Genomic DNA, 22,616 nt, shown 5'->3' on the forward strand with positions numbered 1-22,616 from the left:
CAATGCATTTGTGCTGCTGTTGTGCCGACTGAAGAGATTTGCTGTTTATTCCTACCTTGTTATTCTCTGATTGGTTCAGAGCTGCGGTCCACTTCCTGTCTCTGAATGAAATAAAATAGAGCATAATACAACATCTCATTATGCAAACAAGTAGTTCCTCTGAACAGCATTAATCTCATTTAAACCCCTGATAATCCAAATCTCCAGGCCTCTCTCACACACCCTGTGCATTGTTGCTGAGTCCTTCCTTTTTTCTGTTTTCGTTGAGAAAACACTCCTTGATTTTATTTTATTCACTTTAAAAGTACTTTAGCAGAATATTATTGCACAGAAGAACGGTACAAATACTCCACTAAATTTTCAAGTATAAGTACTGCAATAAAAATCCCTGTGAAGAGGTCCATCAGTATTACTTACAGTATCAGAAGTAAAAGTACATGTTCTGATCGATTAAACTGTCATATGAACTGAATGTGTGTTCGGTCTGTTGTGCAGGCAGACTTTGTTTTCACGAGTGTTTCCCAGAATCCAGATGCAGTTATATCAGCGGTGCTTTTCGTGCCATGATAAAATGTTAGAAAGTCTGGTTGGTCCACAGGTGAGGCCGTCCTGAATTAAAGTGGGCTCTGCATTTCTAAACTCCTGTGTGGAGGTGACCGTAGTGAAGAAAAGAGCACAGAATTCCTCTCTGAGATGGAAAAGCAACCAAATGTAAAAACTGGAGTAAAGAAGCAAAACGATTCAAACCAAAGAAGATGGACTCAGTTTCCATGAAGACAAACCGAAATCTTGAGGGGGAGCAGGTTCAACAGGTTTCAGTTTAAAGCTGAGCACATGGAGGATCAGGGTTTGGGAGGTTTTGGGCGGTTGTGTTTTTGGGGGATTTGGGGGGGATGGAAAAGCAGATTTATTGAGTCTGGTCCCAGCAGCTCATGAAAATGCTCTTGTGTTGAAGCTTGATGGGTCATGAGACTCCCAGAAGGATTACCTCGGCCTGGAGTCATGAGACCAGGTCGAACAAAGAGCCCTGCTGCCTCACATGCTTGTCACATGAACTTGCTCAGCTGCATAAAGTCAACTCCTTTCTTATCTGCTGAGCTGCACCCAGAACCAGTCCTCACAGGGTCCTCGCGGAGCTGGAAGCCAGTGGGAGCTCACAGAGCTGCTGGGTCTGCAGTTCACTTCAGGTTCAGTACTGAGTGAGATGTTTGGACGTTGGAGTAGATGTGCAGGCTGCTGCTGGTGTCCACACAGACTTCTGACTCTTCTTCACCCGATCTGAACATGAAGCGTCTGAGAGGTTTGTTGGTTTCTGAAAGATTCTGTAAGAATGATATTCACAGTGGATAGAAATAGAGCGAATCTACAACAAATCTATTTTATCTGTTCAAAGATTAATTTTAAAAAATGTCTAAAAAGTACTTTTTTAGGTTTATCCCTGTCAATGTGTTTACGACCTCGACACACTGAAAAAACTGAAGAGAAACGAACAAGAAGCAAGATTTTGTCCACCATAAAATTGGGCTATTCTCGAGGTTGACATCCTTCATTGCCACTAGATAATTTCGAGCTGCTTTCTGGGTTTGAAAAAACAAAATCAGACAGTTGTCACGAATCAGTTGCAGTCCATCGTTAGTGGTGCTGGCTTCAGTCATTGTGCAAAGGTACTGTTCATAAGGTTGGGGAAACCTGCAGTCAGCTGACACTTGGATAAGTGAGGAAACGTTTCTCCCACTGAATCATTACGTCCAAATGAACAGAACTTTTTGGGATTGGTTCTGTTCCTGGGTTTTTATTCTGCAGGCTGAAACAACTGCAGAATCCTAGCTAGAGGCAATGGCTCACCCACTTTCATTTAAACATTTCTCCCTCTAGCTGTTGTCACACAGGAAACTGGACAATTTGGGGAGAATCCTGATGGGAACAAAGTCAACTTTTCCCACATGGAGCTCTCTGAAAAGCATTTTTACTACTGGAAACACTCAGTTTGCTGCAGGTGTGGGCACTGCCTGGCTCAAGCACACATAAAGCAGCATACATTAGAAAGTTATTTTCTAATTTCTAATGTTGACCTTACTGGTTATCAGGCGGATTTGTACTGAGGGCTACATTTGAATTCTCACACACATCCTGATGTGAAAATCATGCCCTTTATTTGTGACTTCTTCACATCTGAAGTATTTCCTCTGACACGTCTTTGTTTCGTTTAAAGTTAAACCCAGAACAGTAACTTTGGTTTCCTTCTCTACAGAACGTTTGCTGCCTGATGAATCACTGAATTTACCTGATTCTCTTCCTCTTCTTCCTCAGCTGTCAGGAGGATGGGGAGGGAAAGATAATGATGATGATGATGGTGGAGGGTTATTGCTCACGTGAAATAGACAATAACGCTGAGGCTCATGTGCCGTTCGGACGTTAATCCTCCATCATCCAGAGTGCAGGAATTTTACAAAGTGCAGACACACAATAACAACCAGTCATTGGTGCTGTTTGGATTTAAACACACAGGAAATAGAGCTTTAAAGGGGAGTTCCGTGTGTTTTTCTGTGCAGCTCCAGGATTAGGACGGAGGGTAAGAGGATTGGGTGCATAAAGAAATGGAAAGCTCCACTCTCCCAGAAATTAGCCAGATATATTCAGACATGAGCAGTTTGGTGTTTCATTTGAGTCATTCTGCAGCTGAACACAGGAACAAGAATGAACCACAGAGAGCACCGACACGCTCAGCTGACTTCCTGTTTATAGTTTTCTATATTAGTGACTGCATAAAGTTTTTGTTTTTATTATAAAAACTTACTCTGATCCACGACTAAGTTTATCTTGTAATCTTGCTGATGTGAGACATATTTAATCCATAATATCCACCTTAGGATACACCACCAAAGAGTTATTTATTTATTTATTATTAACAGCAGGAAAAGTGGAATAAATCATTTTCTATGATCAAACTGACAAAACAATGATTCCGTCTCTTTGCCTTTTGTTACCTTCTTTGTGCAGATGATGTGAAAATATAGTCCTTAAATTAAAAACATCACTGTGTTGGATGAGTGAAGTTTAATTTGATAAATTAATAATTAAAGTTCCTTTGAAGATGAAAGGAAGCAGGTGTTTCTCGGACACTCGGTTTCATGTTTTCCTTGATGACAGTTAACCTGTTACTTTGTTACTGTGAAGAAGGAGAAGCAGAGTCATCCTCATGTTTCTTCGTAATCACATATTTTCAGATCCAGAGAGCTTGGATCGACAGAACCTTCCAGAAGAGGGAATGTATCCAGATCATTCCCAGCAAAGACGCCAGCAGGTAACGACACAATCGAGTGCAGAACCTCAGAGAGAGAATTTTCTCTTCTTTTTAATTTCTCTCACCGGACAGAATGATTATGAACGAGGAGACGAGCTGCGTTCAGTCACTTTCAAGTGATCTTTATCAGCTGGTCCTCCTCATGCAGCTATAATTACAGCTTCCTCTGGGGTTTGTTGTGTTATTTCTTTTCTTTTATACTTTTTTAACCCTCATTTTCATTTTTGGAGTTTGATATTTGAGTTAGCTCTTTGTATTTTTTGTGTTTTGGTCTATTGTTCCAGCCTCTGTTTTCTTGCCTTTGTGTTTAGTTTATTTCCTTTTTCCTTTGTTGTTTCTTTTGTGTCTTTGAGCTAATCCTTAATGATTGTCCTTATTGTCTTCACCTGTGTCCCTTTTCCCCAAGCTGTCTCCACTTCCCTGATGAGCTCATCTGTATAAACAGACCAGTCCTTTCACCTTAGCCTCTGTGTGTTCTGGGCTCTGAGCTTGTGCTCGTTGGTGTTCGGGTTTTTGAGTGTAATGTAAATTAAGGCTGATTTTCTGGAATCGCTCCCGTCTGCCTGAGTGTTGTAATTGTGTCGTACTTGAGGCCATGAGTGCGGCTTTCTAACTTGTTTTTGTTACAAGCAACTCAAGTTCCAGAGGAGCCAAAAAGCTTTCCAGTGACTGGAATCTTTCTATGTGCTTCTCTTCTACACTGATCGCTTCGTTCAGTGTAATGTGACTGGTCACTCGCTGTTGATTATGTGCTTTAGTCATATGACCTCATGTCTGTTAAATGACAAACGAGACGAGCTTGATGGTAAAAACAAGTTGACCACCGGTTTATAATGTGAGTTCTGCTGCTATGAAGAATTCTTGGAGAATCTGTACTATTAGTCTTTAACTTCAGGTTCAGAAATTTTATTGGCAGTAATGTTGCATAAAACATTCAGTTCCTGCAATTTAATGAAAGCCTGTCTGCAGAGTTGATATCCTATAAAAGCAAAAATGGTTAAAGTGGAAATGATAGTTTCTCATCTCGTCATATTATAGTAGAAACGACAGTTCCCCCTCTGCTCAGTGCAACAGTTACCTTACACAGTGAGGCGGTAAATGAACATCAGTGCCTGTAACCTGTTTGTACTGCTCTGTTTTTGTTCAGGTGCAGCTGTGGTCAGCTGGTGGCACAGCACACCGCCATCCCTCTGGGGGCCAAAGAGGACGGGGCCCCACTGGTCCAGCTGGAAGTCCAATCTACGGAGAGATGGAGTGCCCTCAAACACACCCAGGTCTCCCCCACTGATGCCTACGGGGTGCTGGAGTTTCAGGGAGGAGGACATGTCAACAAGGCCATGGTAGTGTGCCTGAGGAGTGACACGCCAGCTTCACTGCTTCTGTAGCGTTCTAGCACTGACACCTCTTCCTCCTCCTGCAGTACATCAGGGTCTCCTTTGACTCCAAACCAGATTCCCTGCTCCACCTGATGGTGAAGGACTGGCAGCTGGAGCTTCCCACACTACTCATCTCTGTTCATGGAGGCCTCCAGAACTTTGACCTGCCTCCCAAGCTGAAGCAGGTCTTTGGTAAAGGGCTGATCAAAGCTGCTGTCACCACTGGAGCCTGGATCTTCACTGGAGGAGTCAGTACAGGTACAGCCTTCATTCTTTATGCAAAGATGACTTGATGCCATTGCTGTTCTTTGACATCAAAATAAGTCATTTTGTATATCATGACTTTTTTAATTTATTTTTTTCCCCCCAGGAGTTATCCGCCATGTTGGCGACGCTCTGAAAGACCATTCTTCAAAGTCCAGAGGGAAAGTTTGTGCTATCGGGATTGCACCATGGGGGATTGTGGAGAACAAAGAAGACCTGATTGGGAGAGATGTAAGACAAACCAGACGGAGTCTAAGCCGACAGTGTTTGCAGATATTTATGTAGTAAAACACCTGGCAGCAGAATGTGCTGTTCCTCACTTGGGTGAAACATGGGGTTTCATGTTTTAGGTGACCCGGCCTTATCAGACAATGTCCAACCCGCTCAGCAAGCTGTCAGTCCTGAACAGCAGCCACTCCCACTTTATCCTTGCTGATAACGGGACGTGTGGAAAGTACGGCGCTGAGGTTCGCCTCCGCCGGCAGCTGGAGAAACATATCTCTCTGCAGAAAATCAACACACGTGAGTCAAACATGTGACCTACCCAAAATGCACAATTGCTTTTAGTGTCAGTCTGAAGCTTATCAGTCCATCAATCTGTGTGACCTGTGGGTTTCCCTTTGTCATCCTATGCCTGGAGCTGTCTGTAAGGCAGGGACAGCAAAGGGGAGCTCAGCTGTCACCTCTCACTTCATGAGGCCACCATAAATGACCAGAAAATCAAGACCTTTTTTCTTTTCTAACCTTAACTGTATCGAGTCAGGTAAGTCTAAGTGAGGCGGCTGTTTCACACTACTTGTGGCAGAAATGTTGTCTTTAACAAACCATTTTTAGTTTGAGCACAATGCATGGCTAGAAAGCAGTTCCAGAGTGAAAGGGGTGCTGGGTTTGGGTACGTGGTCCTGCATAAAGGTGGAAGACCATACATGAGAGAGCAGTTTTCTGGTGGGTGGCTCAGCAATGCTAAAGCTGCACAGCACTCTGTGTGAATGAGTGACACTTCAGAAAAGGAAAACCAAATTGGTGCAAGTGAAGCTAATCATTGGATGCTGAAGGTCATTAATTTGAATTGCAGGTGCTGATAGAAGTTAGCCTTAGAACTTGTTTAGTTTATACATTTGTGTGTATGGTGGTTTCAGGTCTTGGTCAGGGGGTCCCAGTGGTCTGTCTAATCGTAGAAGGTGGTCCAAATGTTATCTCAATCACACTGGAGAGCTTGAAGGAGGAGCCCCCTGTCCCAGTGGTGGTCTGTGATGGCAGTGGTCGAGCTTCAGACATCCTTTCGTTTGCTCACAGATACTGCGAGGAAGATGGGTGAGCTGAACGAATGTAAAAGCCAGGCTTAACTAGACCATCACACCTGGTGGCAGTTATGGTATTGATACAATCACTGAGGATTTTCATCGACAGATTGAAGTTAATAGCCATTAACTTCAATGTCATGTAGAAAATCACATTTGCTTCTAAAATACACAATTACTGATCAATTTATCAGATCATGTGAGACGCTCATAGTATTCCAGTTTTAATATGGGAATATCTTTATCGTTATACCCCCTCTGCGTTCCTCAGTTTAATGTTAATGTGGCTACCTGGATGTTTCTCCTGCACAGGTTGGTTAGTGAGAGTGTCAAAGACCAGTTGCTGGTCACCATCCAGAAGACCTTCAACTACAGCCGCAGCCAGGCACAGCAGATCTTCCTCATGGTGATGGAGTGCATGAAGAAGAGAGCTCTGGTAGGTTGGGGGCAAATTGAAATTAAGTTGTTTTTTTTTCCATAACTGCATTTGTCTGTCACGTATGTCCTCATCAGTTCATTAATAAACCTGATCTCCATCCCCATCTCGTCTCTGTCATTTATCACAAACCAGCCCTGCTGCCTTCATACACTGTGTTACTGTTGGGGACGAAATAATCCCTGCCTGGATCTGAGCGGGTCAGGAGTGCATGAATATGCTGCAGACTTACTATTGACAACAACCGAATGTCAAACTGTGATTTGAGTTCACAATGAAACGCATCAGCTTTTCTCAAAATTTAACGGGTCTGCGCCAGATTTTATTTTATATTTTTCCTTCGTCTTGGCTATGCTTTATTTATTTTTGTACTGTGTAGGGCAGGGTGTCCTGTAACAGTCCAACCCTGCAAAAGAATTAAAGCCATGTAGAGGCCTGATGAGCGAAGGCAATCCGGGGGAGCTACCTTACATGCCAGGGTGCACAAGTGTTGGTGCCAATTTGAGAACAATGGCTTAAGTCTCTGAACCAGCACTGGGCAAACACTTCGGAAGATTGCAATGACATAAGCTCAGTTCTGTACACTTCCTCCAATTTAAAAATGGTTTAAGTTCTTTTAAACCTCACATGTAACTGTGCTAAGCTAACCTACACTACTGGTTGGGCACCGTTTCTGCAGATTACAAATTCATGTTATACAAACCTGTTCACTGTGACATTTGCACAATGAAGGGTTTCCCTTTGAACTGACACTGCAGCACTTAGTGGAGATTGTTCTGTGACCCTCCACCATTTATTTAATCCCACAATCCTCTGCTTCTTCCAGAGAACAGCTGCAACAGCAGGCTGCCCATAAATGTAAAAATCTGAACATCAATTCACTTAAACTGATCTGCTGTCAGATTAAAATTGCTTGGCTGCAGGTTCACATGTTCGTCTGCAGACATGACCTGGAGTCAGAAACATGAGGAAAATAAAGCTCATGTAAGTCACACACGTGAAAATGCCTTTGTTCAGATTTTGACTTCCAGTGAGGATATCATTATCCATTAATCTCTTCCAGAGAAGAAACTGCCTTTTGAATGTAAATCAATTAGTAAATGAGCACAAAGACCAAATCAACAGAATACAGATGGGATTGGCGGGGGAGAGAACCAGCAGTGCAAAGCATCTGAAAACCTCCAGCACGTGTCCAAACAACAGATTCTCACTCCAGATTCATCCTTTACTGACACTTACTGAGGGTCCTTCATATTTTACCACACTGAGAAGCCTTCAATGTCATTTTCAGTGACGCTCGATGGTCTAGCTGAGATCGCCAGATAAGGTTTAAAAACCAAATGGGTTCCTCATGAGTAGGCTGGATTGATGCTGCTGGAATATATTAGAGGACGTCATCAGATGACCTATTCTTTCATTAAAGGACTTTTTAAATAAAATAAAAAAATAGATGCACAATCAGTGTTGATTAAGAGTTGAATGTGATACAGCCTGCATCTAAAAATAAATAAAAATAACATTATTGGCAAATGTCACAAGACATTTGTGTTCAGGTTGCTGCATTGGACACCACCTCTGCAGGAGAGCTGCTCAGACCCTGGTCTGCTGCATAAATCAAGACCAACGTCTGTTAGATCTGGAATTCTGACAGTTTCATCACATTTACATCTAATGTCTGCATCCAACTTTTATATCTGATCAAAGGAAATAGATCCTTGGAGGCTCAGAGATAACAGGTACAGATTTACCAGATTACGTATGCCTTATTCCATCTCAATCACATTTTTACGACCTGCTTCATCGTCTCCAATTTGCATAAAAATGTTATTGTAGATAGTTTGAAGATAAATGATGATTCCTGTGAAATTTTAGCTTCATATATTTTTAATCCTTTAAAGATCTTTTTGAATCCTTTAAATGATCAGCTGATCCACTTTTCATGAACATCTCAAAAAGGCTAAAAATGTCACTGTGTGAATGAATGAGTACTATGAAAACATTAAGGTCTCTTGTCTAATATTTGATGCTAAATAAAATGCAAAATAAAGCATGCACAATTCTTTCTGACATTAAATTAATTTATGTTGACTCAAAGAAAGAATCTTGAAAAACATTTGATAAATGAAGCTGAATTGTCACAGTAATCAGTCCATATGTGTCCAAGCTTTGCACCATAAGATTTATGAGTAAGTTGGAGCCAGCAAAGCAGAAGATGCACATTGATTTGAGACGGATGACCTATAATGGGACCGGTTCTCTGCCCTGAGCTTTGCCTCTCAGGCTCTGGGTGTCTGGTGTGGTTTGTGTCGCTCACTGTGCTGTTTCTTTGTTGTTTGTGTAGATTACAGTGTTCAGGATGGGCTCAGAGGGACAGCAGGACATTGAGATGTCCATCCTCACAGCTCTGCTCAAAGGTTGGTGTGTGAAAGGGTTTTAAGAAGGAAACGCACAACAATGTTAATGCTGTTGTGTTAGGTAACATCCTATTTTAGACAGGCGACTGCCTAAGAGAAATGTTGGCCTGCGTTTCAGTTCAGGATCATTTCTCTGATAGGTCTGAGTACATCAAAGCAAATTATGCTTTTCTCCACTTAAATTGGGACATTTGGTGTAATGAGTGTCATGAAAGCCACATGTTGCTGGCAATACAGATAATTTCTTCAAGCATATGGAGTCGCAGTGATTTCACATGGTTTAATTGGTCAATGTAACAGCAACACATTCGTATTTCTAATATTTATTCCAAAAACATGTCTGTGTAGGGACGGAACTGAGGGTGAGATCTTTTTTCCTGGTTTCAGGTACAAATGCATCTGCGTCTGATCAGCTGAGCTTGGCTCTGGCCTGGAACAGAGTGGACATTGCTCGCAGTCAGATCTTTGTGTATGGACTCCACTGGCCTGTGAGTTCACAGATACAACAGCTTCAGTCACTCTGTAAACTTTGTTTTTCTTTCAAGAGAAACTTTTTTCTTTGACATCAGCGTTGTGTCATCCATTTGTCTGCTTCCTCAGCCTAGGTGTCTTTTACTTCTGTGTTTGTGGATTATTGATTCCCCACTTGCGTTTGCTTTCTGTTTCAGCCTGTGCGAACTTCACCTTCTGACCGTCCAAAGAGCCCGGTAGCCCAGCGACCATCAGCAGGAGGGGCTAAAGGGAAACCCCGGGGGAAGAAGGGAAAAGGAGGAAAAAGCAAACCTGAACCTCCTGAAGAGACGGACCCTCGGAAACTGGAGCTGCTCAACTGGGTAGGAGACTGGACTAAAAGTGATGTTATCATCTTGAATAGCCGCCACCAGCATCCGCTCAGTGACTGACACATCGAGGCAAATCTGTGATCCAGAAGCAGGTGGCAGGGGGTGATTGTCATGATGGTGTTTTTGTGTGGGACAGGTGAACTCACTGGAACAGGCCATGATGGACGCTCTGGTGTTGGACAGGGTCGACTTCGTTAAACTTCTGATTGAGAACGGCGTCAACATCCACCACTTCCTCACCATCCCCCGTCTGGAGGAGCTGTACAACACGGTGAGAGGAGGACCTACTCCATGACACCTCCCGTGTGCAGAGTCATAGTTGATTTACAACGAAAAAAGTGCTCTTTGCAAGAATGATATAATAAAGGAAAATTAAAAATGACCTTGAATGAAATCAGCACAAAAATCCATCAGCAGCAGAAAGAAATAACCCATTTTAAACCCAGTACAAAGCATCATTTTATGACGGGGTAATGAAACTGGGTAACCGATTTATGGTGGTGTTAAACTGGGTGTGATTATCCTGAATTAAGATGTTAGACGAAGCAGGGTGAGAGCCCTGATTATTTGGTGCTCACAGCAGGCTGGTAACACACACATAAACCTCAGGTTCATTCAAGATACAATAAAGAGTTATCTTATCTTATCTTATCTTCAATGGGGGCTGGAAGAGCATTGAACTGAGCTGCAGTGGAGCTTGAGCACACCCTGCTGGTAATACATGTTATGTCACCTTTCAAATGTTTTTCCCAGTCTGCCTGTTTGTTATTGATGCAGTAATGCAAAGCTTCAAATGGGGAATTCTCAGAAATCCACAGAAAGACAAATAGAACCAGTTAAACTTACATAGAAAGACAAAAAGCTTGTCCATGTCCCGATCCTGTAATACACTATAAGTTATATATTTTTGTGTACTGTGCTACTCACAAGTTTTGGGCCACTTTGAAATTTCCTTGTTTTTGAACCAAAGAACACAGAATGGGTCTGGGTGAAAATGAAACGATGATAAATGGTTACTGGGATCATTAATTATCAGTTATTGGGGGGTTTTAGTAGAGTGGGGATGTGGAGCAACCATCACAGTTCTGCATTAAAGACAAAGTCTGTGTACCAAAGCAGAACAAGCAAGCACTGATGCTACACAATCCAAATAAATGGTATGTCAGCACTGAACTGATGAACGTGATGGGAGGGCTGGTTTGTTGAATATGAGAGTAAGATTAAACTGCACTGTTTGAATCAGCAGAAACCTTAAAAAAAAGTTTTGGTTTTATATGATGCGTTGAAAAATCTTAATTCTCTCAGGGACACTGCTCATATACATCAGGCAGAAAATGCTCCACTTTCTTACTTGGTACCATTTGTTACTCTTCCCTTGTAATATAATACCTTCATGCTTGTTTGATCTCAATAAATTTGGACATCTGTTAACAAAACAAAAGCTCTGCTCTAACCACTTTACTCTCGCTGACACGTTGCTCTGCAGCTTAATGTCCTTCTTCTGTTATATCACTGCTGCTGTCTCTAATCTAGCTCTGATCCACAAACATAAAAGCTCTTAAAACAATGGTTTAGCCACATTATTGTCAGATTACAAAACAGCTCTCTGCTGCTGTCTGCGTACATCCCGCTCATCACGTCCTCTGGTCTCTAAGTGAATCTGTTAATTTGTATAAATTGTATTAAGCAGAGAAGCCACCACTGTTTTTATTTGCATCACCTTGTTTTGTGGTTGGTTTCTGCAGAAACTGGGACCAGCCAACACTCTGCACTTTTTGGTCCGAGATGTCAAAAAGGTGAGTACCGTGCCCTGGATTCACCGAGTTCATGAAATATTTAAACTGCACTATATGCTTTGAGCTCAGGCTGCTTGTCCCCAGAAGGTACCAGGGCAGAACCGCAGCTGCACATCATAGAAAATATGTTCACGACCTTTAAAAACGAGGTATAAGTGTCCTGTTCACTGAAGGAAATCGGCTCTTCTACACTGCATCTGCAGAAAGAAAACTAGCAAATCAAAGAAAATATGAGGAATGACTGAAGAAAAGATGCATCATCCAATGACATGTGTTTCAGGGGAATCTTCCTCCAGATTACCAGATCACACTGATCGATATTGGACTGGTCCTGGAGTTCCTGATGGGTGGAGCGTACCGCTGCAAGTACACAAGGAAGAGTTTCAGGACTCTGTATAACAACCTGTATGGCCTCAAAAGAGTGAGTAAAGTTGGTGGAGCTGCGATGTCACTCTGAACAACCACTGCTCAGTCTGCTACACATCACTTCACCCTCCTGATAGAAATGACCTTGCATCTTGTGTCTTACAGCCCAAAGCACTGAAGCTTCTTGGCATGGAGGTATGTACATGTAGATCTGAAAACTAAAGGTGATCTGCTCTGAGAGGAAGACTTGCTGACCTGCTTGCTTTCTGCAGGATGATGAACCCCGTCCAAAGGGGAAAGGAAAGAAGAACAAGAAAAAGGAGGAGGAAGTAGACATTGATGTAGATGACCCTGAAGTCAGCAGGTTCCAATACCCCTTCCATGAACTGATGGTGTGGGCGGTGTTGATGAAGCGCCAAAAGATGGCATTGTTCCTGTGGCAGCGAGGGGAGGAGGCCATGGCAAAGGCTCTAGTAGCCTGCAAGCTCTACAAGGCCATGGCTCACGAGTCTTCCCAAAGCGAGCTGGTGGATGACATCTACCAGGACCTGGAGAACAACTCCAAGTGAGTCCCACACACAATCCTGGACATCGTGTCCAGCTTCTGTTTATAGAAGCTGAACATGATGGGTCCTTGTTATCTTTTAAACCTTCTCAGTTGTGTTTGTTAAAGCCACATGCTGGTTTTCCAGCTTTAAAGTATCCACTGTGAGGCAGCCTAAGGAGGGTGTTGGACTTTTTCTTTGCAGGGACTTTGGTCAGCTGGCCTATGAGCTGTTGGATCAATCCTACAAACACGATGAGCAAGTGGCCATGAAGCTTCTGACTTACGAGCTAAAGAACTGGAGCAACTCCACCTGCCTGAAGCTGGCTGTAGCTGCCAAACACAGAGACTTCATTGCCCACACCTGCAGCCAGATGCTGCTGACCGACATGTGGATGGGCTGTCTGAGGATGGGCAAAAGCAACAGCCTCAAGGTACCAGCAGAATACAGCAGCAAGGTTTTCTCAGGAAAAAGGTAGAATAAAGAAACTGGATAGACAGAAAAGGTTAAGAGTTTGTTTGCTTTTCAGAACTTCACAAGTTAAAATATAATTTTTAAATTAAATAGGCCCAAGGATAGAACCCTGAGGGATCCCAGCAGTACTGGAGAGGCATCTATATGTTAACATAATTCTGTTAAGCTTGACCTTTGTCCCCTCCTCACCCTGTCTCCAGGTCATTTTAGGGATTATTTTCCCTCCTGCCATCCTGCTCCTGGACTTTCGTCTTGGGGATGAAGCTCCTCATCATTCATCCAAAGGAAGCAATGATGGAAAAACTAAAGATGACAAGAAGTCAAACAAGGTATAAAACTCTCGTGTCGTTAACATCGGCATAAAATCAGGCTGTTTGAGTAACTAAGACTTTGTTTCAGGATGCAGCATCTAATGTTGATGCTACTTCAAAGAAAGGAGATGAAGAAGAAAATGAGAGTGACAAGAAGCACGGGAAGAGGGTTCCTATCGGGAGAGCAAAAGGGCATGTTCAGATAATAAAAATAAGTATCTGGTAGATATAAAAAGACTGAACATTTATGAATATTTTCCCTGAAACTTCATGTTTGACAGAACTGCAACAGACAATGTTTTTTTTTTTTTTTTTTTTAAATTTATGTTTTATTAGTTTTCATTAGTTATACAAGAAAAAAAAACCTGACAACAAATTCACTTAGATCCACGTGGGGGGAAAGCAGGCAAAACAAAACACAACAAAAGAGACAAACGGACCAAAAAAACCAAACAAACACAAAAACAAAACAAAACAAACCAGAAATACAATTGACATTATACAAAATCGGGCCTCCCCATTTGTTACAGAATTTCAAACCAATATTCGTCAAATGATCCGCCGGCCACTTCGCCTAAAAGTTATTCTTTCCAAACAAAATGTATATATCACATCAATCCATTCATCTAGAATGGAGTATCCTCTTTAAGCCAAAGGCGAGGTATGGCCTGTTTGGAAGCTACCGACAGCACACTTGAACAAATATTTATCCGGTTTGCATAGATTAAGACTCCTAAGTTTGCCTAGGTACTATGCAAAATGAAATGGTATTGTCTTTTGGAATATTGTTTCCATGACCTTATGTAATTTCCTTCCAAAAGGGAACCACATGGGGACATTCCAAAAAATGCGGAAAATGAAGTTGCTGGGCAGGTCCACAAGGCCTCCAGCATGTTGTGTCTGAGAAGAATTGGATTTTCGAGCTGTTAATAAAAGAAGAATTACATTTCTTCCAACTGATTCCCTCCATGAGGGGGAGCTTGTTACTGACCACTGCTGCCTAAGATCCCATCCCATTCCTCTCCTGTTAGGGAGAGGTTCTCTCTGGTTCCCATCTTGCTTTAACATATCTTGTATCGGCACCAAACCGTAGATTGATTAGTGAACATATTATAATTTGGAAAAATTTTTGTAATATGGTCCATCTCTATACGCGGTCTCGAATATTCTATAATCTCTTAATGCCCAGTTGATAACTGAGGGATTTTTTACTTTTTATTCAGAAGTCCCGCAGTTGCAAATGCAAAAAAAATCTTGATTTTGCAACAAAATTTTCTTAAGGTCATGGAAACTCATCACGTTTTCCATTGTTCAAAAGGTACTGTATGTGGTGAGACCTTATGTTGCCCATGTTTTGAATGTGTGAGGAGGCGATCTTACTAGGAAAAATTCTGGGTCATATGCAGAACACTTAAGGAATCCGCCCTCCTGGTTTAAAGTGGTACTTTTTAAGTCGCTTTCCCAGAGCTTTAATGAACTTACTATCCAAGGGTTGCCCGGGTCTCCCAGGAGTCGTAACTCTGAAGGACAATGTTATGTGCTTAAATAAATTGGCACATCAAGACTCAGAGGTCTAAGAGTCTAAACGTTCCCAATTCTAGCTGTCCGTCATAAATCCAGAAGCTGAATTTTTACTTTTAGATTCTATGATCCTTGTGTTTTTTGTCCATGCCAGATCTCATACCTGGTGTATCTGATGTTGTATAACTACATAATCCTGGTGAAGATGGAGCGGTGGCCGTCTTTGCAAGAGTGGATCGTCGTCTCTTACATCGTCACTCTGGGCCTGGAGAAATTCAGACAGGTGAACGTCAAACACACCTTGGCTGTTTAACCCCCGCCTGCTTCTGTGACACTCACTCAGCAGCAGATTTCAGTCCCTAACTACACAAGAACTGGCCCAGGTGGTTAAATCGATCCACATCAAGTTCTCTTCCAGTCTGTGGAGGTGTGCAAGAACAACATTATCTCTGCTGCTCCAAGTTGCAATTTATACTGGTGTGCCAGTACTGTGTTATATAACACAGACACTGCTCTTGTCTGACAAGCCTATTTTTTACATTTTCAGACTGAGTGTGAGCTTGTTATGAACTCTGGATTCTGCTCTGAAGGTCATTAAAATTTTGAAGGCAAAGCAAAGTTTGTGCCTGAAAAAAACAAACAAACAAAACAGCCAGTAACAGTTAGCATGAGCTCAGTAGGTGTGAGGACAAAATTAAATCTGATCGGGGTGCAGGGTGAGATCTGAACAGCTAATAACAGAAAAAGAAAGTTTTATTTTTGCCTAATTAGAATTTTACACTTTACTGAAGAAACTACATGAAAAAATGTAACCAAATGCAACTGAAATTATGCTCAATGGCGGAACCTAAAGGTTTAATCCTCTGAGTTGACAGGTTGAAAGGTGATCTCATATTAAAGGGTCTCTTCTTGAATTACACTTTTAACACAACATTTGATCCTTAATTGTTTTGTTCCATTAGAAATGCATTAGACTGAATTACATTAGCAATATTGATACTTTAGGAAACTTTTCAAATCATTACAGTTCAAGCGGGTTGTACAGTAACGTGTTTACAGTCTCTGAAAAATGAACTTCTGACCTTTTCTTCTGACCTGGATGAAAACACTTGCTCGGTCAGATCCTGATGTCCGAGCCTGGGAAGCTGAAGCAGAAGATCAACGTGTGGTTGGAGGACTACTGGAACATCACAGACCTGGTGGCTATCTCGGTCTTCATCTTTGGGTTCCTGCTGCGGCTGGAGCCTGAGCCCTACATGGGATATGGCCGTGTCATCTATTGCGTCGACATCATCTTCTGGTACATCCGAGTTCTTGACATCTTCGGAGTAAACAAATACCTGGGGCCCTATGTCATGATGATCGGCAAAATGGTAGGACCCCTGGTGTGGGTTTCTTCTTATGTTTTCATTCAGGAAACCGCACTTACAGTCAGGCCAACGCAATGTTACACAACCTTTTGTAAAGGCACCAGGAAATCATAGTCTTACATTTAAAAGGACTGTGATGTACTGGTAGCTCACAGTACACAGCTACATGTACACTGTATTATCAGATTTATGTGGGGTATCAGCAGTGCACACAGGTTATTGTTTATACGTGTGCTATAATATTGATATCCTCACAGAGTCCACTTTGATTGGGTTAAATGTCTCGTGTTCCCACATGTCTCCAGATGATCGACATGTTGTACTTCGTGGTTATCATGCTGGTGGTGCTGATGAGTTTTGGTGTAGCTCGGCAGGCCATCCTCCACCCAGATGAGGAGCCGACGTGGCGTTTGGCCCGCAACATCTTCTACATGCCCTACTGGATGATCTACGGAGAGGTGTTTGCCGACTCCATAGACCGTAAGACTAGAATCCATAGTAAGACAGCTGTTAGTCCCCTGTCCTCATGCTGTCCTTACCCCGTCCTCCCTCCACACACCCTGCTGTCCTCTCCCTCCAAAAACAATTGATCTCTGTGTTTACTTTCACTGTACTTATGCTTTTTATTAATGATTTGGATACTACAAACGAATTTTAATTTTTCCCCTGCAGTTGATTTGTTGTGTTCATTGTGACTGTGATTGTCATCCTCTCCTTTGTTAGACATTATCTCCTTCAGTGGTTCCAACATGAAGTCTTCTTCACTTTCTGAGGATTTTCAGCTGATTATTTTTCTTCCTTCTTTCCTTCCGCTGCTCCTGGACAGTTTACGCGATGGAAATCAACCGTAAGCATCTAAAAGCACTAACCCACTCAAACCAAACAGTCAATGTTAATGTGCTCATCTATGCGTTTGAGATCATACAAGGCTAATCTCATAGTGTTGCGAAATCTCAGTTGTATTATCTACTGACCATCATTTGTTGAATTTATGCTTTTAAACTCACTGATTTTCTTTTAACTCCCTTCGGTTCAGTCTCATTGAACCAGAAGAGGCTGAAATGAGTTTAGCAGCTGAAATAACTAACCTACCCTCACAAAAATGTGTCATTTCATAAGTGCTGTCTATGAAACAAGGAGGTTCTGAGGGTGGGTGTTACAGACCCTATTTAAAATTTCTTTGGTAACACTCATAGAAGCTCAGTTGCTCATAAATGCTGTTGCCTGATGTTGTCTTTTGCATTGTTATAGTTTACTCTTTATGTCAGATTTAATGAGTGCTGCAAGTCTATGCGTGTGTGTGTGTGTGTGTGTGTATTTGGGTTTCAGCTCCTTGTGGAGAAAACTTATATGATGAAGATGGGAAGAAGCTTCCTCCCTGCATCCCTGGAGCCTGGCTCACGCCCGCCATCATGGCTTGTTACCTGCTGGTAGCCAACATCCTTCTGGTCAACCTGCTCATTGCCGTCTTCAAGTCAGTACACCGAGCAGTCGTTGCAGACACGAGCTGTAACATATGTTCCGTCGTGGCTTAAAAGTCACAACATAAAGAGGAAACAACATTTAATTTTAAATCCGTTAGTAACCCGAGCTACACATGACAGCCTCAGGCATGCCTTTATCCACACCTTGTAAGGTGTAGACAACTGTCAATTAAGCTTTGACATTTGCACTGCAGACGAGGAAATTAGGGGTTGCAGACACTGACTCAGACAAAACCCACTTTAAAAACACTTGTCATATTTTTCAAGTTAAATGCAGTGAAGAAGAGTTGAGTTTAGTTTCAGTGTCGAAAAAGGGGAAATGGGGAAAACAGAAAAATATGTGGACAAAATACTGAGAATGATCCGTATGTGTCCTAAAAACCATTTGGCTGCTGATTATGGCAGTGTTTACTTTGCCGTACGTACATACTTAGTATGTGACGTGAGGTTCATTATCAAGTGGTGACTGCCCAAGTACACAGCTGTTCATGTCCACAAGCATGTATAATCCCGGCCTTATACTCACTTATTTGCTCGGAGCTGGAGGATGAACACACTGTTTGTGCCCTTATAGTTCAAACTCTGTAACATTAGTGTCGCGACAGACTGTAGAGCATGCTGACATCCAAAAGGAGCCTCATGTTCACCCCATTGATGACAAATTTTTCATCACTCAGACCCAAGCAGACTTTTGCACACTTCCAATTTAACAAAGCTTTTAAATGAACTTTGACCTTTTAGCTTCTCTGCTCTGATACAAAGAGCTGTGTGATCAATAGAAACAAAGTATCCATCTGGCAGCAGGAACATGAGTTGATGTTATTGGTGCTATACTGTGTCTATATCAAGACCTTGAGAGGAAATCATTTTGTTGGAAAATTTTCTATCCAGGGAAACATCTGAGGACAAACTGCTTAGATCTGCAGTGTGTCCCCTCAATTGCTCTACAGAGGTACAGTAGAGATGCACTGAAAACAATAGCCCGGGCTGGGAATGTCACTTCCTGTGTAGATGTCACCATAATCTATTAACTGGTGGGAAGGAAAAATACCTAGAAACCATTTTCTAGTTAGCTCACGGTTCCAGTTGATAACTTCACCTTGAACTTTGAAAACCTGATTATATAATGATAAAGTGATAATTAAGAGATTTTCTCCACTTCCTCCACAGCAACACCTTTTTTGAGGTGAAGTCCATCTCTAACCAGGTGTGGAAGTTCCAGCGATATCAGCTGATCATGACCTTCCATGACCGCCCCATCTTGCCCCCGCCGCTAATCGTCTTCCCCCACATCTACATTGTACTGAAGAGGCTGTGCTGCCACTGCAGACGGAGAGCAGAGGGTGGAGAGTACGACGACCGCGAAAGACGACTGCGTAAGACAGAAAACCGCCATAATCAGAACCTGAACTTAAACTCTGGATCCTGTTCAGTTTTTTTTCAATATCTGATATCTAAAAATGTAATATGTTTAAGCACATCACTAACAGAAGCTAAAGTAGGTTAAAGGCTCAGTATGAGTACAGCATAATCCTGGTATTTCTCGAGCTATCAGAACCACCCCTACCAGTCTGAGGCACACATTGCAGTCACGTGTGTTTGTGTGCCGAGTTTAAAATGCTGTGTTCCCTCAGAGCTGGTGCTGAATGCAGATGAGCTGAAGAGTCTGCATGAGTTTGAGGAACAGTGTGTGGAGGAATACTTCAGAGAGAAGGACGATGAGAAGCAGTCGTCTAACAACGAGCGAATAAGAGTCACGTCTGAAAGGTTCGTGTTCATCTCAGCGTGCAATCTGTGGAGGACCAAAACTGCCAGAATCAAAAATACATACGTTAAGAACTGAATAAAACTTAAAATGATGATAAATGTGGAAAAAAAAAAAAAAAAAATGTAATGATTTACCCGGCAACTGAAACTTAAGTGAGACAGCATAACTTACAACTTGTTGCCATCACAGCCCTGAGTACTCATGTCGTGTGTTCAGGGTGGAGAACATGTTCATGCGTCTGGAGGAGGTAAATGAAAGGGAACACTCGATGAAGGCATCCCTGCAGACGGTCGACCTCCGCCTGGCTCAGCTGGAGGAGTTCTCTAACCGAATGATGAACGCTCTGGAGAAGCTGGCGGGCGTCGACCGAGCTGAACTCGTCCGCACGCACTCCAGAGGATCGTCCGTGTGTGAGCCGGGCACTCTGCTGCGCCAAGGCAGCATCAACAGCGCTGACGGGTACAGTCTGTACAGATACCAGCTGGAGCACGACGACAGGACGTCGGTTTTCGGAGACATGGAGGGAAACGACAAGAGGGTCCAGCAGAGTCCAGAGAGGCAAGGTGGGAACAGCGAGGGAAGAACCAAAACAGGTAGGACAGGAGATGAGTCTTTATTGGACGCATTATATCAGAAGAATGAAGGTAAACCGTTATCCTCTGTTTGAACTTCTCTTTTTAGGTGAATTGAAAGAGTTCTGCTCAGCTCTGGAGGTACAAGGACTTAAGGACACTCAGTCTCTTTCAAACGTGGACATCCTGATCTCTCCCTGTGACCCAGACATCAAATCCCCCAAGATCTGCTCCATTTCACCTCAACGTGACTCGGCTGACACTAACAAAGATAAACCCATAGAGAAGGGCCGACTGGAGGCGGCTGTGTCCTTCCCTCTGGAGAGGTCAAAGGTCACACAGTATTTATCCTCTCCAACCCTCAGCAGCTCTCCATCCTCCAACAAGAAGTATGTCAGCAACATCATCTATAGCCCCGGCCAGCAGGACCAGAATTGGGCCACTGAGTTGACCAGCAAGGAATCCAAAGAGGAACTAGATGAGACCAAGCTGCAAAGCCATGAACAGGAGGGTCAGAATAATAATGCAGAGGAGGAGGAGGAGCTGCTGGTAGGGGAGGACCAGATGTATCCAACGCTGCGCTCCAAGAGTCTCAATGCCAACCCAAGAAAGATGAGGAAGAAGAAGAAGGAGGACGAGGAAACACCACGTACATCCAGCAGCTTCAAAGATCTGGTTTCAGCGTTCAGTGGGGGGCCATGAGGACACGGGGAAGGACCGGGTCCAAGAACTCTTCAGACGACTGTTTATCCTGAAGGACTGAACCCTGCTCTGAACTCAGGGGAGATGAATAAAGCAAACATGATGCTTCAGTATTCCTGAATCAATAATAACTGCTAAACCTGAAGCTGCAGCCCCCCCTCCTGCCCAACACAAAGCTCCTGCATTTTGTTTGTTAAATTCCAGAAGAAACAGTAAATGTAACCAGTTACAACAAACATAGTATCCTTAACCTAACTGATCGTTTTCTCTGTCACGATCTTGACAGACAGCAGCACAAGAAAGGAAAACTGAAGAGATCGCATGCTCATTGGCTACGGGCTTGTGACTGACATGTCGTTAGCCAATGAACATTCCCTGAATAATACTACTTTTTTTACTCTTGTATTGATCATATTTTATAAACTAGAACAATTTCCTTGAAATGAATTCAGTTTTATTCACAACAACATATATCACAATGGCAACTCATACTTTAAGGGAAACACATTACAGTCTTACCTCAGTGAGAAGCTCAATGATGAGACGATCATGTGCTTTTCTTTGTGTCTGCATTAAAAACATATTTGTCTTTAAACTCAGCAGCACAGCGAAATCTTCTACTTTCGCAGGACTGAAGCCAAAACACAACGAAACCTGACTGATTTTTTGTTTCATGCAGAAGCCACGTGTGTTCTTTCTTGCTATGCACTAAAGTGCTTCATTAAATCTGCAGTAAAATAAATATAAAACTGTCTAGAATAATAAGATTAATTAACATAAAATCTTGCTGTAGACTTGAAATTTTCACTGTTTATCGTTTGCCTTCATTATCATAAGAATCTTACCTGTTTTGTAACATTGTTTAATTTAATCCCTGACCACCTCTCACTGAGTAATGAACAATTTAAGAAAATGCTTTAGTTTGAACTTTGTGTCAAAGCATTTCTTCTATCCCAGTACGGCTCTGGACTGGAGACTGCTTCATGTTTCATGGTCACCACAGGCACTGCTGAGAGAGTGGAATGAACAGCTTTACATGGCAATTTTATCACCCTTACAAATGCTGAACATTCTTAACTTTTTTCTTCCTGTTGTCACCCACGTGACATATGCATTATGTCCTGTGGGTGGCACAGTGGTGCAGTGGTTAGCCCTGTCACCTTACAGGAAGAAGAGTTCTGGTTTGAACATCAGATCTCTGTGCCTGCACGGATTTCCTCCAGCATATTATGCATATATGCATTTCAATAAGGCGAGATCACTTGTAAGAATTTGATTTATTGAGAAGGAGAAATTAATGTATCTGGTGATTTGACTCCTATGACCCATCATGGCATGAAGGAATCGCAGCAGTGATAGGATTTAGGACATGAGCCCCTGGAGTCTGGATGCTGGCGGAGGTGAAGATGAGGACTGAGGTCTGACTGATTGAGGCGACTGTCTGGTGGAGATGGGAAGGAGGGTGGGTTGCATGAGTGTAAAAAGGAGGATGTGATAATAAAGGACGTATTCACACAGCGTTACACACTCGGTGTTTGTTTTTAAATTTCGATCGCTTTCTGCAGGAGCTTTCAAGCTGCCCTCCTTCAGCTTCACACCACGCGCGGTTCTCTCTTCAGGTCCCGGCGACATACTCAAGTGGGGAGACATGATCAGATGATTGGGGTCAGGTTTGTGAGCCAGCCTCACCTGACACCACAATCTAAACGCACATCTCCACCCCTCCCCTGCAGATGGAGAGCACAGATTTAAACTACGTGAATTGGAGGC

The 22,616-nt window shown here is 42.6% G+C and overlaps 1 protein-coding gene across 1 annotated transcript; it reads left to right on the top strand.

Annotated features, from left to right (window-relative positions):
• Positions 1-1,311: 1,311 nt before the first annotated feature.
• On the top strand, positions 1,312-22,366 carry LOC120721256 (transient receptor potential cation channel subfamily M member 1-like). The gene is made up of 27 exons (XM_040011455.1): positions 1,312-3,304; positions 4,452-4,644; positions 4,725-4,938; positions 5,051-5,175; positions 5,295-5,466; positions 6,084-6,258; positions 6,558-6,681; positions 9,023-9,095; positions 9,483-9,583; positions 9,764-9,928; positions 10,074-10,208; positions 11,683-11,733; positions 12,014-12,154; positions 12,265-12,294; positions 12,372-12,664; positions 12,849-13,077; positions 13,319-13,447; positions 13,518-13,613; positions 15,066-15,233; positions 16,072-16,323; positions 16,626-16,800; positions 17,147-17,167; positions 17,650-17,794; positions 18,975-19,180; positions 19,439-19,571; positions 19,789-20,165; positions 20,254-22,366. The coding sequence occupies exons 1-27, from the start codon at positions 3,132-3,134 to the stop codon at positions 20,844-20,846; spliced, it is 4,689 nt and encodes a 1,562-aa protein (XP_039867389.1). The 5' UTR covers positions 1,312-3,131; the 3' UTR covers positions 20,847-22,366.
• Positions 22,367-22,616: the final 250 nt, after the last annotated feature.

This window comes from Simochromis diagramma, unplaced genomic scaffold (genome assembly GCF_900408965.1).
Source record: "Simochromis diagramma unplaced genomic scaffold, fSimDia1.1 OVJJ01000603.1, whole genome shotgun sequence".
NCBI classification, from domain to species: Eukaryota; Metazoa; Chordata; class Actinopteri; order Cichliformes; family Cichlidae; genus Simochromis; species Simochromis diagramma.